This window comes from Plectropomus leopardus, chromosome 21 (genome assembly GCF_026936395.1).
Source record: "Plectropomus leopardus strain MGB_pleo_1.0 chromosome 21, ASM2693639v1, whole genome shotgun sequence".
Lineage (NCBI taxonomy): Eukaryota > Metazoa > Chordata > Actinopteri > Perciformes > Serranidae > Plectropomus > Plectropomus leopardus.
Window position 1 is genome coordinate 22,738,670 of NC_142196.1, and position 24,778 is coordinate 22,763,447.

The 24,778-nt window shown below is 41.6% G+C and overlaps 1 protein-coding gene across 11 annotated transcripts in view; it reads left to right on the forward strand.

The window, feature by feature from the left end:
- The window catches only part of arhgap21a (Rho GTPase activating protein 21a), a 99,929-nt gene that overhangs the window by 62,741 nt on the left and 12,410 nt on the right, over positions 1-24,778 (forward strand). For 4 of the 11 annotated variants that reach the window (XM_088071772.1, XM_088071771.1, XM_088071765.1 and 1 more), the window contains 11 exons: positions 6,251-6,343; positions 8,654-8,732; positions 9,061-9,115; positions 12,282-12,305; positions 14,229-16,203; positions 22,038-22,184; positions 22,273-22,372; positions 22,475-22,511; positions 23,131-23,250; positions 23,605-23,904; positions 24,233-24,289. In XM_088071772.1, coding sequence (XP_087927898.1) covers positions 6,251-6,343; positions 8,654-8,732; positions 9,061-9,115; positions 12,282-12,305; positions 14,229-16,203; positions 22,038-22,184; positions 22,273-22,372; positions 22,475-22,511; positions 23,131-23,250; positions 23,605-23,904; positions 24,233-24,289 — 2,987 coding nt within the window. Of the gene's footprint in view, positions 1-6,250; positions 6,344-8,653; positions 8,733-9,060; positions 9,116-12,281; positions 12,306-13,184; positions 13,474-14,228; positions 16,204-22,037; positions 22,185-22,272; positions 22,373-22,474; positions 22,512-23,130; positions 23,251-23,604; positions 23,905-24,232; positions 24,290-24,778 lie in introns of those variants that run through there. The other 7 variants (XM_088071773.1, XM_088071769.1, XM_042510140.2 and 4 more) reach the window with 5 other exon arrangements.

The following is a 24,778-nucleotide window of genomic DNA, read 5'->3' on the forward strand; positions in this document are numbered from 1 at the left end:
GCTGAAGCTGCATGCTCAAGGCAAAAAAGAGAACAGTATTTTCCTTGTATTGCAGTGTAGAGCGAGTCAGTTCTTGTATTATAAGTAGAATAAGGATAAATGCAGGATCAGTTATTCCATTATTATGTTGTTTGGTGGTTATAAAATGAAGAGGAGTAACAGATGTGTAAAAACAATGTGACACTATCTCTCTAACGTTGGCTCCGGTTGCTGGGCTGTAACTTGGCCAAATCAGCTAACCTTAGCGTAAACTCTGATAGAGTAGCATCCAGGACCGGCTCCCACACAGAGGGGGAATACTTCGGAGTATTATTGTGAAAAGGGCTTTTTAACCCGAAACACCACAAACTAATGTAGTTAGTGTTGTTGTCAGTGTGCTTTTGAGCTGTAAATGCTAGCGATTGCAGCTGATGTTGGAGTAGAAAAACAGTTTAATCCAGTCTTTACACCTTTCTCATGTTTTTTGGTTTTGGAAAGGTTTGAAAAAACAGACGTCACCCTCCAAATTCACGGCCAGTTGACTCATTTCACCCATCTCTTAAAGCCGGAGACAGTTTTTTAGGCTATTATCACCCCATCTGTCTCCAGATGTTTGTCGCTTGTTCCCTCAGTTGAACCCAAATTCCCTTGGTGGATATTTTGGCTTGTTTTACAGAAAGAAAACAAAACACTGAATCAACTTTTTTTTGCTGTGTGGTCAGAACATATCCTCTTTCCCCTGGGTGGATTTTTGTATTTGGAATTCCTAGAAACAAAAGTGGAAAGTGCTCGACCACCTTCCTGTCTGTGGTGGAAAAAACACCAGGTGTGTATGCTTCTGTGTGTGTTTGTGTGAATCTGTGGTGATGTAGCGGTGTTGTCAGGCATGTGTTTCTGCATCGGCATTTCTCCCTCTTGTTACAGAGGTTACAGGCGTGGAAGTGACTTATTGTGAAGCCCTTCATGAATTTAGCTCTGCTGGGTTTTCTGCATACTTATACAGTTGCATGTGGCACTTTTTGTACGGCCGTCAAACCATTAATTGTTTAAATTGAGATTAATCGCACAATTTCTTTATTTAATCGTGATTAGTCACATTTTTAAAATCTTTTTAATCCTTGTAAAAAAACACTTCATTTTAAAAAACAGTGGATTTTTGGCACATAGCTTTTATTTTGAAGTGCAATTTTTGATTATTATTGCAATATGTTTAATCTTTTTTATCCTAAGGTGACATGTTGTTTACATTTTGTGAAATAAAATTGAAAATGTGGTAAACTATTGAATATTTGGACCTTGAACACTGGAGAAATGTGGACCGCGTGAATGGACCTGTTGGGAACCACTGGTCTACAGGATGTCTGCAGGCCATATGTCTTTAATTTTCTAAATATTAGGCCTTGAAAGTAATCTTTGAATACATCTTAAAAAACATTAAATGTAAGTGTCTTATTCCTGTAGACACCTTGGTTTTAAAGCCTTCCCTGTAAATGAAATTTACTAATTTACTTACATGCAAAAACAAACTGCTGACTTGACAGTTTGTGTGATGTCGAGCGCTTTAAGGTGTATTGACAGGCCCTCTCCCAGTGTGTGCTGAGTTTTCTGACAAAAAGCCGTGGCTGTTTACAAAGTGCAGCGATTAGTGAAATTAGACCTGTCCATTTGAGACTGGCACTTACGAGTCGTTTCGCCATCTGACAAAGTCTATTGACACAGTTTGTGAGGATGTGGGTTTTTTACGTATTCCAAAGAGGTCAGAACTCGGGTACGCAGGTGTTTTAGCAGAGTTTAAGCTTTCAAAGTGGAGTTGTGTTTGGACTGGTTCAGTGTGTGAACTGCACAGAGTGTTACTTGGTGGGAATGGAAGAAAGAAAGACCAAATTACAGAGTTTATTTTCATGATCTTCATCTCCTCTCTTAAAGCTGTCTTTGAGCAGGAGATCGACGCTGAAACAGGACGTTCTTTTGAAGGAAGCCGGAGTTTATGGATTTATGTAAAGTGTACTTGTGCTTTGACCTTCCCACACTATGGGGGAAACAGTATGCCAGGATTATGTGCCTCCCATTTTCATATTTCTCTGCTGGAAGAGACATAGATAGCCATCTAAACACACAGAGTCCTCCTCCTCCTCAGTGTTTGAAAGACCTCTTCCTCTCCATGTCAGAGCCAAGAAGCAACACATCTGCATGGGTTTTTGTATATTTTTGTATACTCGTACATTTGTATGTGGGTGTGGTGTTTGTAAATGCGAGAGTGACACAAATGGTAAAGAACAGCGAGTCACAGGGAGAGGTATTACGCCTGGGTTAATGCAGTGAACGGGCAGCGGGCCCAGCCCTCTGAAGAATAACATTATCTAACCCAAAACAACGGGGGAGCGGGGAGCTGGCCGACACAAGCGGGCCCAGCTGTGCAGCCAGGGACGACAGCCAAACCAGAGCTTGTTGAGGCCAGAGAGCACACATCCAGCCAGTGGATGGCCGCTGACTGCTAGATCGGACCAGATAGGGTTGTACGAAACTTGCAGTAAGGAAAAGAAATATTTGTTTTGCTTTATATATAATTGAAACATGAGTTGTGGTTCACATAGAGACATTATTCTGTTTTTCTGTTCTTGGAAACTCAGAACATGTGGGAGAGGCGAACAAACGAGGTCAGTTTGTGGCTTTTTGGAATTAAAAAGTTTTTCCACGTCAACAAAAAACCGTCACAAGAAGCTGTCTCAAAATTCAAATTGTTAAATTAGTTGTGTAATTGCAATTTGGAAATTGCAGATATCCTGTTGGGTATTTGGAACGTTTTTGATTAATTGTGTGAAAATATGTGAGTTGCCAATTTTCTAAACCGCTTTCATATGGGTTTTTGTCATTTTTAAAGGTATACTTTGCAGAATTGTAGGTTATTTTTTGTAAACATGATCACTGGTGAAAGTGGTCATTTCACCTCGCTTTAATTGCATTTTTTTGGTGCTGTGTCTCTCTGATGCTGGCTGCTGCCCTGACCTCACCTGAGAACTACAAACTACAAACCTACAAAACCTACAAACTACAAACTTCCCGAACACAGAAAGTACAAGAAAGTAAGAAAACAGGCAAAGGTCAGAGTATCTGCAGAAAAACACACACTTCTAGTGTAAGTGATGACTGAGAGGGATTACTTTAGTATGAACGGACACGTTGTTTTTAGAATCACAGTACGTCTTTGTGGTCATTTACACTTTTATTCAGCACTGTCAGCTCATGCAAACAGGCTAGATTTTGGTTAGGGCTTGCCTTTATCCGAGTAGTCATTATTTCCACATTACTTATCAAAAATCCCATTCCATGAATATTCAGTGAATGCACCAATAGTCAAGCTTATACTACCATTACAACATCAATATATTAAGGTATTTGGTCAAAAATATTGTGAATTTTTTTCACCCAATTTGCCACATAAATAACAAAAGCAGGCGTGAAATACACTACAATGTTAATAAATCTGTAGTTAACTACACTGGCATGTAGGTTGCATAATGCTGCACTGAATGGTGTGGTAAACTTGTGCAGTTTGAACAAAATACCCACAATTATTTCGGCCTACTTTGAAGCCAAGGTCTGCTTCAAGCCTGCACCTGCTTGCCAGAGTGTAAAATGATGTAGTGGCGTGTAAATTAAGTGCCTCGTCCACTGGTGAAGTATTTGCCCAGAGTACCACCCAAGAGTAGCTTAGGTTACTCAACTCTACTTCTGTGTTTTGGACCAGTCAAAGTTATTTTGAGGCCAGCTGATGTATTTCATTAATCCACACAGTAGTTTATGCTTTGGTAAGACAGTTGGGAGCATTAAAAATATCCAGAGCTTTAGATTTCCACATTTAATCCTGTTCATCCAGCTGCGTGGCATGGAAACTTCCAGAAATCCAATTTATGCAGCAGAGCTGGAGCTTGGTGAGATTGGCTCAGGATTGGGAATTTGCCGAGGACGGAGAGAGAGAGAAAGGGAGGAGGTAGAGGGAGCATTTGTTAACATCTGTACCTTCACCTCGGGTCAGTCATGTCTTACATTGTGTCAGTGATGTTACACATGAATGCATCAGTGTAATCATGTTCTGTCAGAGGCTGCAGAGCCACGTTATAGTTCTTAAGTTATTTTTATGTCAAGTTCTTCTTATGTGTTAAGCCAGTGAGAGCATGAATGGAGAGTTAACATTTTTTTAACTGTTCCTCAGTAAGCTGAGTCATTTTATGTGCTGCACTGCCTTCTACTGGATCAAAAACAAGCCTGCAGCTGCTGCCAGCATCAGTCAGACTTTGAGTGAATTTAATACTAAACAGTAAATGAGCAGGTTAGCATTCCAAGATTAAACCAAAAATACACAATCTTACCAAAATGTATGCCATATGTGTGAACACAGCCAAAATTATCAAAAGAATGAAACGTGGAAAATGCGCTTGACAGTCCTTAAGGGTTAGTGTAGGATAGTTTGCAGTAACATTTTAAGCCACAGGAGGGAGGCAGCAGCATATACTCACAAATGCATTGAACATGCTGTCACGCCATTGTCAGCAAAGGACATTTGAGGTAACATGCTTTCATTACAGCAGCTCAGATTTGAAATGTTGGCATGTTTAGGAACCCAAAAATACAAAGATGCAAGCTGGCAACAGTCGTGATTTTATATAAAAGGGCTGTTTGGATTCCTGAACCAAGTAAACTGATGATTAAACCAACTCTTCATCTTTGAAGTTGCTCCTCAGCAACACTTTGAACCCACATCTGCTGCAGTCCAGCTGTTCAGGGCTCCGCAGAGCGCCGGGTCATAAATGCATGTATCTGCTGCTGCTGCTGCTGCTGCTGCTGCTGCTGCTGCTGCTGCTGCTGCTATGTAAATGTTGAAGCAGGGCGTTCATGAAAAGAGCATGCGTACTCAGTCGGCGTTCCCTGAGGAAAGAACAGTGATGAACTCTGATGTTGCACTTCCTCAAAGCCCGCGGGCGCTAAAAGGCAGCTGAGGCCAACTGAGATTGAGGCTTATGGCTCAGGGAAAGACGATTTTGCTGTTTTTAATCACAGAAAACTCCCTCTTTTTTACATGCACTTAATTACTATAAATATACACGAACTTTAAAAGAAGTTATTAGCAATTTGACTTTGCCTTAATTTGCTGGATTGTCTCTCCTAGCCCGACATGACGTGATGTCCCGTCCCCTGTCATACGAGACCAAACTCCCCTGTCGCCTGTTTGCTTGTAGCCTTGTCAGCACACTCTGACCTGTCCTCGCTGTCCTGTCCTGCAGCTCATCTGACAGCAGAGTAGAGTCAAAGGATGGGACAGAGGTTGTGACTGCATGAGGAAGAGCCTGATGCTGTGTTTGCGATGTAGAGGAATATTTTAAGAAAAGGAGAAGTTCTCTTCTGCCGGTGTGCTCTTATGTAAGAGCTTGTTTGTCTCTAACTCCCAAAGCCACTGAGAAAGCTGAGTATTTGATTAATCTAATAATGGATTCAGCTCTACTGACAGCTTATGCTCCCTTATATGAAAAGGCTTTTTATCACTATTTGCAAGACTAGATTCATTTTGGGATTATTTCCCATCCTTCTCCTGGTGGAAGATATTAAGCCCAACTCCCTTCAAAAAATGTAAAATATTAACAATTCCTCACGTGTCTGCAAAAACACGTAACCCTAGAATCAAAGGTGTCATATATCAACTGTATTATTGTCTATTAGGCATCAATATAATCCACAAAGATACAAACTTTAGATTTTGGATTTTGTTGTCTCAACTTGTTACTAACCTTTGTTGGTTAGCTGTTTTGTGTTTTTGCATAGAGATAAAGAATTATTCATTTGTCATATTTCTTAAAGGGAGCTTGGTGAAATATTTTCCAGCAGGAGCAGGATGGGAAAAGGAATCTAGTTGTAATCTTGCGAATTGTGACCCTGCACGATCCCTCTGTTAAATCTCACAGTGTGTGATTAAAAGTTTTTTAGTGTATGGTAGGCACAAGATGTGTCCTCAAGGCAAAATGTAAATTGAGCTTCACATTTTGATGTTTATTCCACTTTGCAGCCAGAAAATAATTCATATTTGTAATGTTTGAGTGTTTGAGAAAAATCAGTGTACATTTATATCACAAGTGGAAAACTTGCGCCCTGATGCCACACTGTATCTGCAGTTGAATTTCCCGTTTCAGTGCAATGTGGCCTAGATCTCATTCTGCTGCTGCTTCTCTTCCTCACTGTGTGACCAATCGCCTCGCCGCATGTGCTCTCTTGTTGCCAGGGAGACAGCGGAACCGTCTGGAGCCAATGGACACCATTTTCGTCAAGCAAGTGAAGGAGGGAGGCCCCGCCCACGGAGCTGGACTCTGTACAGGTACACACACACACACACACACACACACATGTAACTCACACACACAGTCTCTATGGAGATCACTGCCCTGCCTCTGATAACTGGTGGATCTTATGATTAACTCTGCCTGTCTCGCATGTGACCTCAAAGCGCCGTTTGATGCCAAGATTTCTTCACGTTCGTACTGTAGGTAATTCCAGCTCCCTGTGACCCGCCAGGCAAAACAGATACAAGTTACAAAATAACAGATGGCTCCTTCGTGGGAGGTTGTACAAAGTGTAATATGCACACTGTTATTTCAACCTTCCCCTGATTCTGTTTTTCTCCATGACTTTGTTTCCTCTCTTATTGATTCCTGAAACATGTCTAATTTTAAGCAGCAGGGATAAAAATACTTAAACAAACTCCCCTTCTGGTGAAATCAACTCCCTCCCTGAAATGGAGGTGATAGCTGGAGCTCTGTCAGCGTTATTGCCAGATTAGCACTCAGTATTACAGGAAATGTTAAGTGGGCTGGACAAACCCTCTAAACCGTCTGCTTTTATCTGTTTGCTCTCCTCTCCTGGGATAAGGGAGCACAGTGTTTTCCCACAATTATCCAGTTGCTCTCCTAAATTCACCTCGCCTCTCTTCCTGTGAGATGGCCATCTTCACAAAGCTTGAATGGAGATGGATACTCACGTGGGGGCGGGGGGCTTCATATAAACAAGTATTGGTATTCTCCGTTTGATCTAAACACAGATGTGTGTTTGTGCTGGAAGGAGCAACTCCAGAGTGGTTTCCTTGGTCAATAAGCGCACTGACTGGACGCCAGATCGTTGTTTTCTGAGCAGCGCAGTGTAGAGGCAAAGATATGCAGAATAAGGGCGCTCACATCAGGATATTTGGGGCCGATCATCGATCAGTTGAAGCAGTTTTGGCAGATAAAGGGTCTATTTGAAGCCCTCTTTGTGTAACATCATTCGTTTACTTCACACTGTATAATAAGTATTAAAATCAAGGGCTAGTCCACACATACACACAGGTATTGTTGAAAACTGGATTATCCCTCCTTAGCTATTAAAAGAAATTCATCCTGTCCGGACACACTGTTCACGAGCCAAATAAAAACACAAAAACAAAATGGAAGTGCCATCAAGAGCATGCCAAACCAGCAGCAGGCAATAAAACTCAATCACGCAATGAACAAAAAATGGTGTTGGCCAATGAAATGCCTATAAAAAGCTATTACCAGAAGGCTACCTGGAGCATTGACGTCTTTCTGATGCCTCTGTTCTTCATTATGGTGGAAGAGAAATTTGACATGCATGTGGTGACATGTAAAACATCCCGTTAGCATGATTAAAACCTGCACTATTTTGGTCATGGTCACCATTGTGCAAAAAGTTGCCTCATTTGTAACACCTCACAAAAGAGAAGGCGGTGCATGCTCTTACGAAATAAGTCAAAAACTCTGTTTTTCCTGACTATGTGTTAATACTAATAGTTACATTTCCGAAAAAATCTCCACCCCTGGACTCACGATCCATTCAAATAGGGTTGTTTTTACCGTGTCAACGAGACGAAACCACATGAATGACTCCTTCTTGTGGTATTCATACGCTCATAAGTGGAAAGTTTCTAAAAAATTCAGAGTTCACAACTTACTTTACACAACTTTCCATGTTGTAAACACAAGTTTTACAGCCAGTCAATGAACTAAAACACAGTTTTCATGTTGACAAAAGGTGCAAACACATAGAAAAAGCTACATTTTGAAATATACAGAGATGAGAAGATATCATGAGTAGACAACTGTTTTTTTATTTTATTGTATTGTATTAAACGTGTGCAACATATTTCACTTTGTGGGTGTTTCCTCCACAAGTGCAAATAAACTGTATTTTTCTGGGCTAGTTCAGAACCAACAAAACTTAGCTTAACGTTAATTTAAACACAGAGGTGAGCTGAAAAGCCCTGTTGTGTAACACAAAAGCACTGCCTTTTGATAGGGCGGGGTTATTTATATTTGTCTGCTGACTGGAAAACACCTCTGATATACACACCCAAACAGGAGAAAATGTAATTCAAAGCCTGTTTCAAACTGTTTCGAGGAAATGTCGTTCAACCTGGGAACTGCCAGACCATTGTAGCTGTGCTTTGAGAAATTGTCTTACATGTTTTGCGTTGTCTGAACGTCCGTTATAGAGCCCACCAGCCAAATCATGTAGAACAAATATTCACTTTTAACTGTTGGTGGCTCGTTTGATCTGAGCGCCCTCAGTGAAGCGTTTATTTGTCACGTTGTTGTCAGCAGTAAACAGCAGGTTTGTAATTTATTCTCTCATTCAGGGGACCGGATAGTGAAGGTGAATGGAGAGAGCATCATCGGCAAAACCTACTCGCAAGTCATAGCCTTGATTCAGAACAGGTGAGATCGTTATCATTTAATTTTCTGATTCATATGTATAGTGTGAAAGAGTCCGACTGACTCAGACCCTCCGCTGCCAACACTCCCCTGCATGTCGGAAAATGAGACGGAGCCGTGTGAAACGTTTTTCCAGAGAAAGTTATTTCCTTATCACTGACAAGCACACGTTAAACATTCACACTTCATTAAACTGCAGCTATTAAAGTTTAGATTTTGCAAGTTGGACTTGTTATTTTGAGAAGTGCCATGACTTTCAACAGTCTGAGCCCTGAGTTTTAACCATTTCTCTCTCATTCTGTCTCGTCCCGCTCACCCTCCCCTCCATCAGCGATGCCTCGCTGGAACTCTGTGTGATGCCAAAGGATGAGGACATTTTGCAGCTGGTAAGCATTCAATCAACAGTAAATATTGCAAGTTTGCTCGAAAATGATGCTTTGTTTGTTTATGCAGCAAAAAAAAAAAAAAAAAAACAGACATAAAAGATTTGTAATCATGAGGAACTTTAATCCCAGACTAGTGGCTTAGTGTTTTAAAATGTAGTTTTATTTAACTGTTTGTTTATCAAGATTAGTCTAATTGCAATAACAATGTATTTTTCATATTTTTCAACCTGGCTATTAAGGATGTATCTTGGCTTTATCTTGTTTAACCTGCACATGCACAGACAATTCAAAATTGTTATTTATTATTTTAATATATTTACTGTATATATAAATTATTTTCTGTAGCTGTTAACGTAGTGTTGCTTTAATATACCCCGCTGCACAACGTTTTGTTTCCCATCACATACGTTTCTCAATACACTCCCTTTGTTCCATCTTTGCCTCTGTATATGCCAGCTACCTGGAATTATGTGTTTATAGGGTTTTTTATAGATAGACAGGTGAATAAATAAAGTTTGTTTTCTGTCTCAACTGTGACAGAAATTGTCCTTTGACAAAGCTCAACAAAACACACAATTCACTTTTAAAACATGTTCAAAACACATGGTATCTGATATGTTTGAGCACAGCTTTATGTCTCCTGTGCAGGATCAGTGTTACCAAACCTGGTATCCTGTCAATGATGTAGTTGTTATCACCAAGACATAATTCAAGCATGAGTCAGGTTAGCTGTTCTTCACATTTCCAGACTTTGTGCAAAGCTAAGCTTCACACCTTCTGACTAGAGCTGTGTACATAATGCACAGCAAGATTTATATCTCAGTCTTTCAAAATCTGAAACTAGCTGTTTAGCATAGTCCAGAAAACTTTCTGTGAAGCGATACTGACCTCTGAGTTACTTCAGACTCATGTCTGACTCCCTAAAAAACATGGAGAGAGAGTGTTAGCGGATTCCATCTTACTGGATACAAGCCAGAGTGAACCATAAACATTTTGCTACCAGACAAAAAAAAGGTGAATTTTGGTATTACAGGTTGAAAACATGCCCACAATGCAGCCTGATATTTGGAGAGTCACAGGGTTGGTCCATGCGGGAACATAGATAATGTGGGTCACTCTAGATGATTGTTATTGTTGTTCCTGTGGGGACGCAAGTTTAGTCTTTTCACCCACCTGCTCATCCTGACTTTGTGTCTCTGACCATGATCATCCCTTCTTTCCTCCAGCCACCTTCTTAAAAAGGTCGGCATTACAATATTTGAGCATATCCAAAAAGACTTGTTGACATCCAGCAATTTCATAATGTTTAACGTAGGAGTGCTTCTCCAGCATATCCCACATCTTAACCCCTTAAAGCCTGGAGCAACATCACTTTTCCTGTGCTGTTTTCAGTTGCTTTCACACGTATTGAACTCTGAGCAAATTGGTGCAATTTCTTTAAAAATGTGGGAAGAAGTGCCAGGAGCAACTTGGTAAGAAATATTCAGCTAACTGCAAGAAATTAGTTGATTTAGAAAACATTTTTAAAAAAGCTAACGGAAAAAAATTCTAGAGAAAAAGAAGGAGAAAAAAAAAAGAAAGCTTTATTTATAATCTTTATAATATATTTTAAATTTTGTTACAGAATTATTAGAGCTCTTTAAGAACTTTTTGTGGTCACTTCCTTCTTGTTTTTTCACTTTCTTTTAATTTTCTTTTCTCTTATTTTTTACACTAATTAGGGAATTTTTAGCACTTCTTAGTATTTTCTTGGGTCATTTCTTTTTTTGTTGCTCATTTCCTTCTTCTATGTTATAGAAAGAAATCAAGTCAGTTCGGTCAGGTTTCAAAGGGTTAATTAGAAAATGTCACATTTGGATTAAGGCCTAATAACAAAATATGCTGTTTACATGACAACATCAAATTAAGAATATTGTCATATTGCGAATAATAGTGGAATGTTAGTATCCATTTAAACGTCACTGATTGTCACACGTCAGGCTGATGTGGATGTATGGGTGGGCTATTTTATGTATTCATGTACCTGCATTTTCTGTAAGAAAAGGCTAAAAACAAAAGGAGCAGAGCTAGACTTTATGCCGCAGCTCCAAAGCCCCCTCTTCCCATCACGCTGATGAGCTCAGTGGTGCAAACAGCCGGCCCACGCCATCAGTCAGGGTCCAGAGCTCCACAGACGATAAAACAGTGCCGGGCCACGTCAAACCAGTCGCCACACGTTATTCACCTCTGTTTGTGAAATTTTCTCTTGGAGCAGAGGACTGAGTCAGATCCCACTGTGTCGCTAAATTCCACACATAGCTTGTTAGCTCGGCCGCAGCTCACCAAAAGCCACAGAAACTTGCTTTTGGCGTGCTGGAATGAGTCGGAGCATTCACAAGACTGAGGGGATCCGAATGAAGCAATTAGTTTCTTTTTCCACATTGAGGAAAACAAAATTAAATTCAGTTTTTGATGTGTCAGCCTGGAATTGTTTTTTTTCTTTAGAGGATGCGAGATGAATGGAGGACGTACATGGCGGTGTCTGCATCTTTGTCTTTGTTTTTGTTTTTGTGTTTTGGGAGACATTGAGCCCACTCACTACCAGAGGGAGTGCAGCTGCAGTCAGCTGACTCCTCTCAGCTACAGCAGTGAGTGAGCGAGGGAAGGGAGCCAGGCAACCGTGCCGTTATGCTCACCCAAAAGTGAACATATGATAGATAGAGCAGCGTCTAGCAGATGAGCGAGAGGATCTAAGAGGGCTCGTGGAGAGTGTGTGTAGTGTAGAGAGGGGGAGGGGAGATACCACAGTGAGCAGGTGAGAGTGACAGAGCAAAGGGAAGTGCTGAGTATGAAGACAGAAAGAGCAGAAAACAATCGCCAATGTGTTTTCAGCAGCTGTGTTGTGGGTGGAGGAGGACGTGGGGTAAGAGGAGGAAATAATGGGGATGAAGAGCAACTTAGAAGATACTCAGGTGTGAGGACAACAACACCTCTATTCTTCATCTTTCCTCTTCTTCCTGCAATTGTGATGCTTCTGCTGAGTGTATTTTTAGCCCGCTGAAGTCAGACAAGTTGCCTGTCTCACCTTCATCGATGGCGTTGTCTCATTTCTTCATGCTCACCTGTGTACTTCTCTTTATTCCCCTTTTTTCTCTCTGCTTGCCTTTGTCTAACCTGTGGACTGCAGTTTTCCAGGGATATCACTGCTCTGGTAAGAAGGGAAACTATACTAACTAATCACTTTTCTTTTTAAAGGAATAGTTCACAGCAAAATGAAAAAATAACACATTTCTCCTCTTACTGTAGTGTCTTATTTTCTCTATACCAAACTACACCTGCCATTGGTGTCAGCTGGATTTCCTCTGTGCGTTGATATGGTTGGTAGGTGTAGTTTGGTGTAAAGAAGATAGTTCCCACATGGATTACCTTGGGTAACCATGTTATGATTTCTAGAAAGAGACATTGCTGTTTAGATTTTCAAATTTGTTGGGGTTTTTTTGGGAACTTTAAGCACCACAAGCCGAATGCCATCCAGTTTGATTATATGAAAAATATCTCAAACACTCAGCAACCAACACGAAAACAATATAGTTTGTGAATAGAACTAGATTTAGGAGAAAAAAAATGTGTATTTGGCTTTTTTTTGGGTGAACTGTCCCTTTAAGTTTTCTTTCCTGGTGAGTCATAGCTCCTTTAACATGTGGCACCAACTTCAAAGCTTGTATTTGCACATGTAGAAGCTGGCAAACCCCTAAAAACACCAAGTATACTTCCTCCCTTTGCAGTATGTGGTTTAGTACAGGTAATTTTTTGGTATTTTCCTGGAATAGCAGGATGTGAAAAAGACGTGTGTACTGAAAAAAACAAATGACCTGAGTCTATATGTTAACAGACCTCAAACACTTGGCTCTGTGCTTTCCACAATAAGGAAGTTGGTTTCTGTTTAACTGTATGATTTATGCAAATCCAGAGGGAGGCACCAGCCTGCACACTTACTGCTGCTGCTGCTGGCAGTTCAATGGTAACCTGACACCTCAGGTGGAGTGCTATCGATTAAAGTCCAACACCGCAACTCTCTCCCTTTCATTTTCTCAAGAGCCCGTGCGTTGAAGGGATGAGGAAATATAGCCCGCTCAATATGCAACCAGGAGTTTACTCTGGAGCCGTCCATCATTCACTGGAGACAGCGCAGGGTTAAAACTAGCTAGATTTGAGTGTTTTTCTTCAAGTTTTAATCAAGGAAAGTACCCTAGTTACTACAGTGACAGTAGAGTTGTGGAACCATGCTGACAGAAGTAGCGTTAGCTGCCAAGGGCAGACAGAGGCGTCCACCATTCATCCTCTCCTCATGCCTCAGGGCACACTCTCCAGTACGAAAGGTGGGTAAGCCCCTGCCAGCTCAACCCTCACTCCTAGCTCCACGGATTTATCCAGGACTTTTCAGCCATCTTTCTCTACTTATTTGCCTTTCTGGCTATCCCTTTTTTCCCACTCTTCCACATCTGTTACCTCTCAGGGCAGTTAATTTATATCATGGCATGCTGTAACATTTGTTTGCCGTCTCCTAGGAAAAGATTGAGAAACTGTAACTGAAACAGAGTGTGTTGGATTTAGAGAAGCGGTGCTGGAGCACCGTGTCTGCTTTTAACATGCTGTTGTTTTAATGTTGTAGACGGGCTGGATCCAGCTGTCTATCTGTCACTTACAGTTCTCCAGAGGGAATGCAGTAACAGTGTTTGTCTTGCTGATAATCTCATCAGCTTGCATTGAGACTCTTGTCAATAAATGACAGTAGATTACTATTCTTTCTCCCTTTTAAAGATGTAAGCAACCACATTGCTGCGGTGCAGCGGAGGTACTTTAGAAAGAAAAGATTGATGCTGTCGCTTTAACAGCAGAGGAAGATGAAGTCATAGGTGAGATGTGGCAGTAAATTTGTCATCTAGCGATAGAAGAGGTTGCCCCAAAGTTCAGCTGTTTCACAAACACCTTGTTCGTTACAAGTTTTTAAGATAAGTCTGATGATTTCCGTCCCTCGTTGGGTGGGATGTCCTCCCAGGGTTTAATGTAATCTATTTTAGCTTTCAGACCTCTCAGCAGCCGAAGTGACATAATGTCCTATAATCTCTTGCAGGCATATTCCCAGGATGCATACCTCAAAGGAAATGATGCGTACAGCGGAAATGCCCAGAACATCCCGGAGCCCCCTCCCATATGCTACCCTCGGATAGAAGTCAACTCTGCAGGCATGGCTCAGACATCAGAGCCTGCCAAAGCCAGCGAGACCCCCCGAGGGCCGGCTCAGGGACCAGGAAGACGAGGGGGGGCCACGGAGAAGAGCTACCGGGTTGAAATCCCTGTCCCGCCATCGCCTCCACCACAACAGACTTCAAAGTCTCAGACGGTGGTGTGCGTCTGTAATGAGAACGTGAGGACAGTGGCCATGCTGCCTGATCCGGTGGACAGGGGATCCCGGGTGGCTCGGGCTGGACCCAGCCACAGGACAGAGGAAAACCGGTACGGCGCTTCAGCAGATTCCAGCTCAGCTAGACCGAGACCTCTTATTCCATCAGTACCCGGGGGTGCACAGTTACAATACCCCTCATCACGTCCCGCAGAAAGCCCAGTCTACTCCCCTTCCTCAAGACCTGGCCCGATCTATCCTGAAACGGTATCTCCACCTGTACGGGCCGCCACTGCCTCACCAGACACGTTCTCTACTGCCATCTCACCCAGCGCCAACCACTACTCACCCTCCCCCACAGCCCCCTCCACCTCTCCGCACCAGAACATCGACTGGAAAAACTACACCACCTATAAGGACTATATTGACGCCAAGAGGCTGCACACGTACGGCTGCCGCACCATCCAGGAGCGCTTGGACAGCTTGCGCGCTGCTGCCAATTCCAGCTCCGCCTACGCTCAGCAACGCACACCGCCTTCAACTAGCGCTACCCAAAGAGGCACACTGAGCTCCCAAGTCAGGCGGAGAAGCACCTCCAATGATCGCGGGGTGGATAAAGGTAGCCAGGGTACTGCGATGGCTCCTTTACGTAGCGTCTCGCAAGAGAGGCTCGGGGCAGAGAGGACAGTACCAATCAAGAATTGGCCTAGGAGTGCTTCAGAAGATGCTCTGCCTTTCTCCACCCCCACAGGAGCCCCCAAACCTCGGGCGCGGTCTTGTGACTACATAGGACAACAGCCTGGAGAGCCAGGCGGATTGGCGGTCTTTGGAGATAGAGTGGTGCTGGAGGATAGGCTGCTGCTGTGTCGGGGAGAGGAAGCGAGAGCTAGTAGGCAAGGGACAGGCCTGAGAGCGCTACCTCATCTGAACAGGAGTCTCACTGGACAAGAGGATGAAGTGCGAGGAGGTGGATTACCTAACTCGCCTTTAGCTGCTCCTGTGTTTACGAAGGGTACGACAGATTCTGCACTAAGGACAGACAGCGTCATATTGAGACCGTCACGCCTGCCTGTCAAAAACTCCATCTCAGAACCTTCACCTGCCTTATCCTCCACCAAAACCACAGACCCTCTCAAAGACCAAAGAGCTAACATCGTGGGCAACCACCTGGGCTACTCGTCACCTCTGCACCTACAGCTCAGAGGCCGCGCTGACAGTCTGAAGATGGAGAGCAGGTCAGATGCTGGGTTGGCGGCCAGGTCCTCCTCATGCTCTGGTCCCTCCTCTAAACTGCCCCTGCAGAGACAACTACAAACTGTTGTCACTTCCTCTTCTTCTGGTTCTTCCACCACCAACGGAGCTGTGACCCAAAAGCCAAAACCTTCTAGCACTCTTATACGGACTAATGGCGGTCTTGCAGAGGGCGTAGAAGGACCGGACGCAACAGTCGTTGTCCTAAGAAGGGACAAAAACTCTGCGCCTCCCCACATCCGCCCTCCGTCCTATGTACTGGCTGTTAATGACAACCAGGGAGGAGTGACTCACAAGTCACCGCCGTTAGTGAAGGCCGGCTCTGCAGATGGAAGGATCTGCTGGACGTCTAATGACAGCTTCAGGGAGATGCATCTAAGAAGGCTCGGAGACACGCGACAAAAGTCTGGCTCCAGCAACTTGGACGACTCCCTGGATTCAATCCCATTCATAGGTAAGACTGCACTCGTCTCTGCTCCAACTTCTTGTTGAACTCTCCCTGTTTCTATGGCAACCACAGTGACAGGGTGTGAAAATATGACACAGTGTTTGTTTATGCATGAAAGCTTGGCAGACTCCTGAGCTGATTTGAATATGTACCAAATTCACACCAAGCTTTTAATGATCTGACAGCGTATTATATTCATGTTCTGACAGATCCAGTTAGGGCTGGGCTTTGAACCTTGATCGCTTTTGAGTGCCGACAAAAAAAAGAAAAATCTGTTTATAGCATCGAGTAGAAAGTTGGCATCAAATGCTTGGCCAGATCTTAATCTTGTTTATGATATTATCTAAATCGGGAAATGATGCACGGTAGATACAAATCAGGAAATGTAGACTACATATTATTTAGGGAGAGTCCTTGTGTTGAGAAGTTTGGATAATTTTGTTTTAGGAAAAAATGGTTTTGTTTAAGTGTTGTTTTGGCATCTGTACAGAAACTATAGAGCTCATATATACAGTAGATATACATGACAAGTGAGCATAACTTTTATATTCCATGTTTAAGTTTGTGAGTTTAACACGCTGTGATACCTCTAACATTCACAAGAGCGAATAACACATAAGCTGCACAGGAGACACTGTGTCTTTGTATACTGTATATATATAGAGCATGTTGGAGGCAGGGAGCAGAGCAGCTGTGCAGTATGCTATTTTCTGCATGAAAGGTGTAACTGGTGGGAGTTCACAGTGTAGTGTATACTCGTAAGCACTATTCACACAGGACCAGTATTACCTGAGGACCTCATGTGATTTAGAAATGACCCCCCTACGTCGGTGTTCTGTGTGCCACAAACACAAGGGTTAAGCAAAGTCTTAACATGAATTTACAGATATTATACCTCGTATATGATGCTGCATAACCTAAAAACACTTCACAGCACCATTAGTGGTGATGTACACAGCATTCCTGCTGATCCTTTAAAAGTCTCAAAAGGTTTTAAATTCTGAAAATAAGGGCTCAAATCCCTTAAATCATTTTTTCAAATCTTAAAAAATGCTAAGACATGCAAAGTAGGATTTTATGAATTTCTGATTAATATATTTATATAATTGGTAACATCTATTCTTTTGTTTGTTAGTTTTAATAATAAAAATTGGGCAGAATTGTCCTTACCCCTAAGTAATTTATCTCTATTTAAGTTTTTTTTCATTGTCAGGTTTTGATATGTAACATCCTAAAATGTCTTAAATTTCCATGTGTTAAACTGTAGGAACCCTGTGAAATCTACAATAAGTGCTCCTTTCTCCATGGGAACCAAATTACAAAAAAATCAAAACAACCCCAGAGCTAACTTTGTGTTGAAAATCAATTTTTAGCCTTTCGATTTTGGCCCTACTTATCATACTACAAGGACATCTATTGTGTCCAAATGTCACCGGTATTATACTGCTGGTCTTATGTCTCACAGGAAATACCCGGGGAGTTTTGTTCCTTGATAGAATAGAGTTGGATTAAATAAAATAAAAATTAAAAAAACTAAGTCACAGCACAACATGTTACATAGATATTTAAATGCTAAAATACATTGATTCCTTGTGGCGTTTTGAACTCGGGGTGACATCGAGTCAGGTGTGTGATTATGTGACAGAGTGACCCTGTACTGCAGGCAACCATGACGTATTCACCCTTTGGCATCTGAGTAGAGTAGCACACACACACACACACACACACACACACACACACACACACACACACACAGAGCTGCTCTCTAACTCAATACACCTCCCACCCACACCCTGAATTGTCTCATATTTCCCCCCGGTGTTGTACAGCAAGAGAAACCCAAGAACGTGGTCCTAATGGACTGTGACATAACAGAGAAATAAGAGCATTCCTGCAGCTTCAGTTAGATTTTATAGCACAGTTCCAAACGATGTGCAAAAATCTTTTTTGAATTATTTTGTTCAGAGCAAATGCATCACAGAGAAACCGAGCTCCATATTTACATGTTATGTTGTTCAGTAAACAAAAAGTTTAGTGTTGCCTCTTCTGTGTCTTTTCACATCTCTGCCAACTGACCGGCTGACATAACCAAGTAAGCTTGAACTTGACCTTGCATCCTCAGTTGTGTCATCATTGTTGACTCATCAGCAGCCAATGACAGCAGCTCTTGTGTGTCTTCGTGCCCCAGTAACCTGCAGGGGTTAATCATGCTCTCTTCCAGCACTGTCTCCTTTGTTTACACAAACACTCCTGAACTGTCACTTTTTAGTACTCTATATTTAGATCCAGATGAGATCATCATGATTTCAGAACGTCCCAGTGTGTTTAACACCAGTGATGTGCTCTGACGTGAAGATATTAAAGCTTTTTTTTTCACGTTTATTTCACATTGATCATGGTTTAAGTTTTTTTATCTGTGCAGACTGTAGTGGAATAGGATGCTTTGGGAGGAAATTAATTTTTTGCCAAGACTCCAGATCATGTCTCTCATGGAAAAACTTTTCCTCAGTCCATGCTCACAGCAGCATATTTCATATTCTCTGACATTGAATAATTCAATAATGCTTTGCTTTGCCTATTTTAATTTCTAATATGGCCACCACGCTCTTCTTCCCGATCCCATTATGGAAGCCTTGTCATAAAATAGTCATATTGTACCCTTTATTTTCTAATACTAGTGATGGAAACATGCTTTCAAAATACATCATTCTGCTCATAGCTAAAGTGTAATTGGAGACTTCACACTGTTTATATTTCAGAATCAGATCTTCATTGATTGGTTGAGTTTCACATGTTCTTAACGACTGATTAATCGATCACTGTTCAATCATTATGATCCTTAATCCGGGCATAATTCAGATTTTGTTCCCTTTGGACTGAACCAGGCTGGCTGCTTTTCCGTGTTGCCAGTCTTTATGCTTAACTAAGCAAAGGTCTCTTGACTGTAGATTCCTATTTGACAGAAAAAAGTATGAGAGTGGTTTTGGATATTTTATTTAATGTTTGTAAAGTAGGACAAACCAATGCCACACACCACAGCATTTATAGCCTAGGCTTATTTGCAGTGCTTGTCCTGAGATGAGCCTTTAAAATACATAAAACTCAATAAAAAATACACGAGACTCGGCAAAAAATACAAACTCGCCAGAGCAATACAAGACAGAAACTGTAATAAAATAAAGCACAATAAAAGAAGAAGCACCAGATCATTCTTGACTACACTGATCCCTCTTTGCAAAACATTTCAGTTTGAGTTTAAAATGATCCCAGTAAGGATCCAGTTCAAGTTCTGCATGTAAGGAATTCCACATTTCCATCTGCCTCTCAGCCAAAGAGTGAGTAAGCCTTTTTTCCCAAAACGTGTAACTATTTGTGGGAAGATTTGTATCTGGCAGCTTTCATCCCCTGAAAGATATATTGTGACCGTACGTGTCAGACATCACTGACTGCAGCCGTTTTCCCAGAAACAGGATTGAAGGTATACAAACAAGTGATTAAATTAAATGCCGGCCGTGTAGAAATGAGGTTTGCTGTGTAATGGGAGATGTGTTTGTGGTTTTAGGGAAATGAGATTTAACTGCAGTAATCTGCACACAACTAACAAGCAGATCAGATGTTTCATATTAAGTTGTGCAATAGATGTTTAATCATATACATTGTTTTTACCCTTGTTCTTTTTGACTTGTAACAGTATTTTTTAAATGGAGGCAGTGTGGGACTTTCATAAATGTGACAAGCTCTACTTCATTCTAAAAGAGTGTTAATGCTGGTAGTGTTATTTTTGGTTTCACCTGCCTGCCTGCATCACCAAAGTGGCAGATATGATTCATTGTACGCGTCTCTTCATTTGCTTTTAGGGCTTGCCATCCTGCTGATATTACATATCAGACATTATGACACAGCCGTGTCTGTAATGATGTAATGTTAGCTGACTACCCAGCATGTGTGTATTTAAATGGGAAGGTGTGTACATGCTTATCAGAACAGAAGCGCCTCTCTACTGGCTGACTGCGTCTCTGTCTGCATCACTTTGCTTTCAGCCCCAAGCGCCCTTATCACGGCGTTTTATTGCTATCTGCTGAAATGTTTATTCAAGCTGAGATAGCAGAGATGAATTAGACTTTGTTTTTGGATGATTTAATTTACAGTATGACGTTTCCGATTGCAGACCGCAACTGAATTTATGAGTAAGTTGTATAGGAGTTTAGTTGCATGTTTCCACACAGTTTTAAAATATGACACAGTGTTGCTGGATGTTACGCCACAAACCAAAAAATGTAGTAAGCAAGCTAATCATGTGTCAGTGGCTTTGGAAGTAATCTCGGTTGCTCCTTTTGATTGCATTTGTAGTTAGTTTGCCAAGTAGCTTAACAAATGCAAGTCAACCTCAAACAGCTAAACACACTGTTTAACACTTTTGCACTTATTTTTTTGGTTTTGCGACTCAGAATTATGTCAGTGTAACTGGATCTGGCTGTTGAATGTAATTATTTGACAATTCATCCCTTTTTATCCAGATGGAGTTTGAAAGTTTGAATGGGGTACAGTGGAGGATGTTTGGGGTTTATTGTGATGTAATATAGAAATAAGCCAACTTAGTCCTTGGAGCTGATGGGGAAAGATAACAGAATATGCATTAGACTGTATGTACACCGCACACTGAATGACTAACCACTCAGTTAACCACCCACTGATAGTTATTATTGAGTTTTATACTTTAGTGAAAAGATCTGGTTGTAAATCCATCTTTTGGGGATTTTGGGAGAATTTGTCTTCAAGTCAGACAGACCTGAAGTTTTAGGGAAAAAGATCATGGTTTGAATAAAAAAAAAAAAAAAACATTTTTTCAAGAAAGCATTTTCAAATAGAATGAACTGGTTTTAATTATTTCCAATTATGTATGTGTTGTTTTGGTTTTTTTTCTAGCCAAAAGCAAAGAAAGGGGTGGCAGCTTGTCCTATAACCGTGTGTTAAATGAGCATATAATATCAGCTCATATTGATCACAGGCCCCCAAATCAAATCATGGTAGACTTTGTAATATTGGCAAATACTGCATCGTTGTCCAAAGTAACGATATAATATCGTATCATGATGACACCAGTGATGTACACCCCTATTAGCTAACAGTTTCAACTTAAAATGAACAGAGGCGAATTCTCAAAAGGACTGCATGGCTTTTGCAGCTTAACCTGCATAAATAAGACATACACAAGAGGAAAATGCAACCCTAACTGCGTCGCCAAGCCAATCTCATTGTGGTGCTCCTGTTCTGTTTGCACATACTTAGATTAAATAATATGCATACATTTGGCACAAAATTGTCCCTTCTTATGCAAATCAGCCTCATTGCAAAAACAGTCCAGTCCACAATAATAGCGCTGAAAAGCCAACAACAGTTACAATGAAATTATTCCCGTCCTCAGAGAGTTGGTGGTAACTTGACGCATTTGTACCCAGACATCCTGCAGTGTTGAGGAATACCTCTGCACCTCAAAGGTCAGGATCTTGTGGTCCAAAAATTTCGGTTTCTTTCTATCTCGTCCATTATTGTGCTTACTTTGTTCTTGGCTCGAAGGCAACATTTATACTTTGCCACTTGGATAATTGTAATCAGGCACAAAAAAAGAGCAAAATACACTCAGCTGCAAAACTTTATGGGTGTGTTAGCACTGCAGTATTGTTAGCGAAGTGTCTTTATGAATCGGTCCTTGAGACGGGGCAGATGGTGGTTGCAAGTGATGCAAAATTCATGACGCCATCAGCAGCCGCAATCCATTCTTTGTGAATTTGTCAGTGTTTTCTTGCCCACCAACTAAATCCCTCTGTTTCTGTCCTCAGATGAACCATCTAGTCCCAGTACTGACCAGGACAGCACACACATTCCTGCCTCTGCTGTTATATCTACAACGCCCATCATCACCACCATCCCACCCAGCCCCACCTCTCCGTCCCCTCTCATTCGACGCCAGCTGTCACATGATCAAGGTATGTCCACATTAAAGCAGCAATTACCAAACTTGCCAGTACAGGTTATGAGCAGTTACAAATAATTATCTTAACCCTCTCTTAATAGATTCTCTCCGTCTCACAATTATTGAGTCAGATTCTACTAAAACAGAGCGATCCAAGTCGTACGATGAAGGCCTGGATAACTACCGGGAGGAAAGCAGAGGGTAAGTTATGTCTTTACAAGCAAACAGTACCCCATATATACATTTTAATGGGAAAAACTTTGTTCAAATCCCTTTAAAAATGACCTCTTCTCTTCCATTCAGGAGGTCCTTAATACCTGGTCTGAAAGGACTTCGGAAGGTGAGTTCTGTCCGCAATTTTTATTTTTATTTTTTATTATCAAGCATGAGTTTGTTCAGTGCCGACTGCGCTCACCTGCCACATGACGGGTTTATCTGCATTTCCTGCTTGAGGTTTTGTCAGCTCATTAGTTCACACCCAGGTGATAAAACTTCTCCCATTGAAGTGTGACTATATTATGGAAAATAGGGAGTGCTTTAAAGGAAACGGCAGGCATTCAAAGCCCTTTCTGTATTTATGTCAGCTTTTATTTTTCCCTGAAAATTCGACTGATGAACATAAGAATTGGCCAGTGTTAAACTGATGATCACTGAACTATACTAGATTTAAAAAACAAAACCAAAATAAAACATTATTATAATTTTTTTCTCCCCATATTTTCAGATTTTTCAAAGGAGACATAATATGCTCATTTTCATTCATTTTATTTTCATTTTCAGGCTCATACTAGTATTAGGGGGTTTCTGCCAGTGTTGCACCAACATGTTTGCACACTTTGTTTTTCACATACTGTCTGTGTTGGAATACCTGTATTCACCCTGTGTCTGAATCACAGTTTTAGCACCTGACTCTTTAAGCTTACCTCCCAAAAACACATGCCATTTATTGTCCGTCTCAGGGGTTGGACAGGTCATCAGAAGATTCGGGTTCTAGGAGGGGTTCTTCATCCGACGTCTTCTGCGACGCCACCAAGGAGGGTTTGCTACATTTCAAGCAGCTCAACACAGACAAGAGCAAGGTGTGTACTTTCTCTACATACAAAGACATCATATAACTCACACACTGACACAGAAAACGCATCGTCAAGCATTGCGTGACCTACTGAACAACTTGGTTTGTAGACAGAAGCTGCCCTTGTTTCCCAGGTACATCTTTGTCTGACTTCATCATGCTGTTCTGTGTGTTTCACCTGTTGGACCAGTTTGAACTCGCAGCAGCCTTTGACCTCTTTGTATGAGGTCCCACATTGCCCTCCAGGCAGTGATTATGTGTTACGATGCCAACAATAGGAACGTTTACCAAAAGCTTACGGTTTAATTCCCTCCATTTTGCTTCTTAAAACCTGTCTCCTTCTCATGACCTATTTCCACAGCGCGTCGGAGGAGGTATGCGCCCGTGGAAACAGATGTACGCCGTGCTGAGAGGCCACTACCTCTGCCTGTATAAAGACAAAAAGGAAGGGCAGGCTCACGCAAACTGCCAAGCAGTCGACGAGCCCCTGCCTATCAGCATTAAAGCGTGTCTCATCGACATCTCGTACAGCGACACAAAGCGTAAGAACGTGCTGCGGCTGACCACATCGGACTGCGAGTACTTGTTCCAGGCTGAGGACCGAGAGGACATGCTGGCCTGGATTAGAGTCATACAGGAGAGCAGCAACCTGGATGAGGAGGTGAGAATCATGCATCCAAACTGTTGACGCAGTCATCACCTGTTATGCAAATAATAGACCATGCATCATATCATGCAAGAACAAATTTTACAAACAGATTAATTTTGAAGTGGCACCTACGAGTAAGTACATTTAATGTATTAGTGTTGGCGGGGGCAAAATAATTGCTATACCTTAAACAGAATTAATGTGATTAATAATATAACTTAAATATGCTGAAATCAACAGGAATAAATTTGTTTACTGAATTGTTTAGAGGTAACAATTTACTGAGTAGTTGAGCAGCATCTTCATTCTCCGGATTTTATGATTTTTCTGGCATTTACAGTTCAGTCGTTCTCAAAAGGACATCTGCCTCAGGGTCTCTGTGCAGGGCGCTGTCCAGGTGAACATCCTCTGTTATAACACACCTGACATTGTGACATCACCTACTGTATACATGACCTGTCACCCTACAATGACGGTCACATCCTCTTGGCCTCCTCTTATTTAAGTCATGGCCTGCTTTTATGTTAGACCATTTCCTCTTTGTGTTTGTGGCTATCACAGAATGGTCCTGGTACCACTAATGACGTTGCTAAATTTGTTATGTGATCGTCTGCTGATATCCAACAGTTAGACCTGAAACTCATGCATTTCTCATGAACAGAAATCAATAACAATCACAGTAAAATCAACTCATCTTGTTCCGAAAACGATCAAGTTAATTACTTCAGTACCAGTTAATGTAGCCTGTGCTTCCAAATCCTGCACAACCAACTGTATCATCGCTTGGCAAAAATTCAGTATGTTCACAATGAAGCTGGCAGCAACTGCACGCTACAAAGACTGAGTCTGTAGCGGGTAAAAAAAAATCCTGCTCCACCCTGCCTAC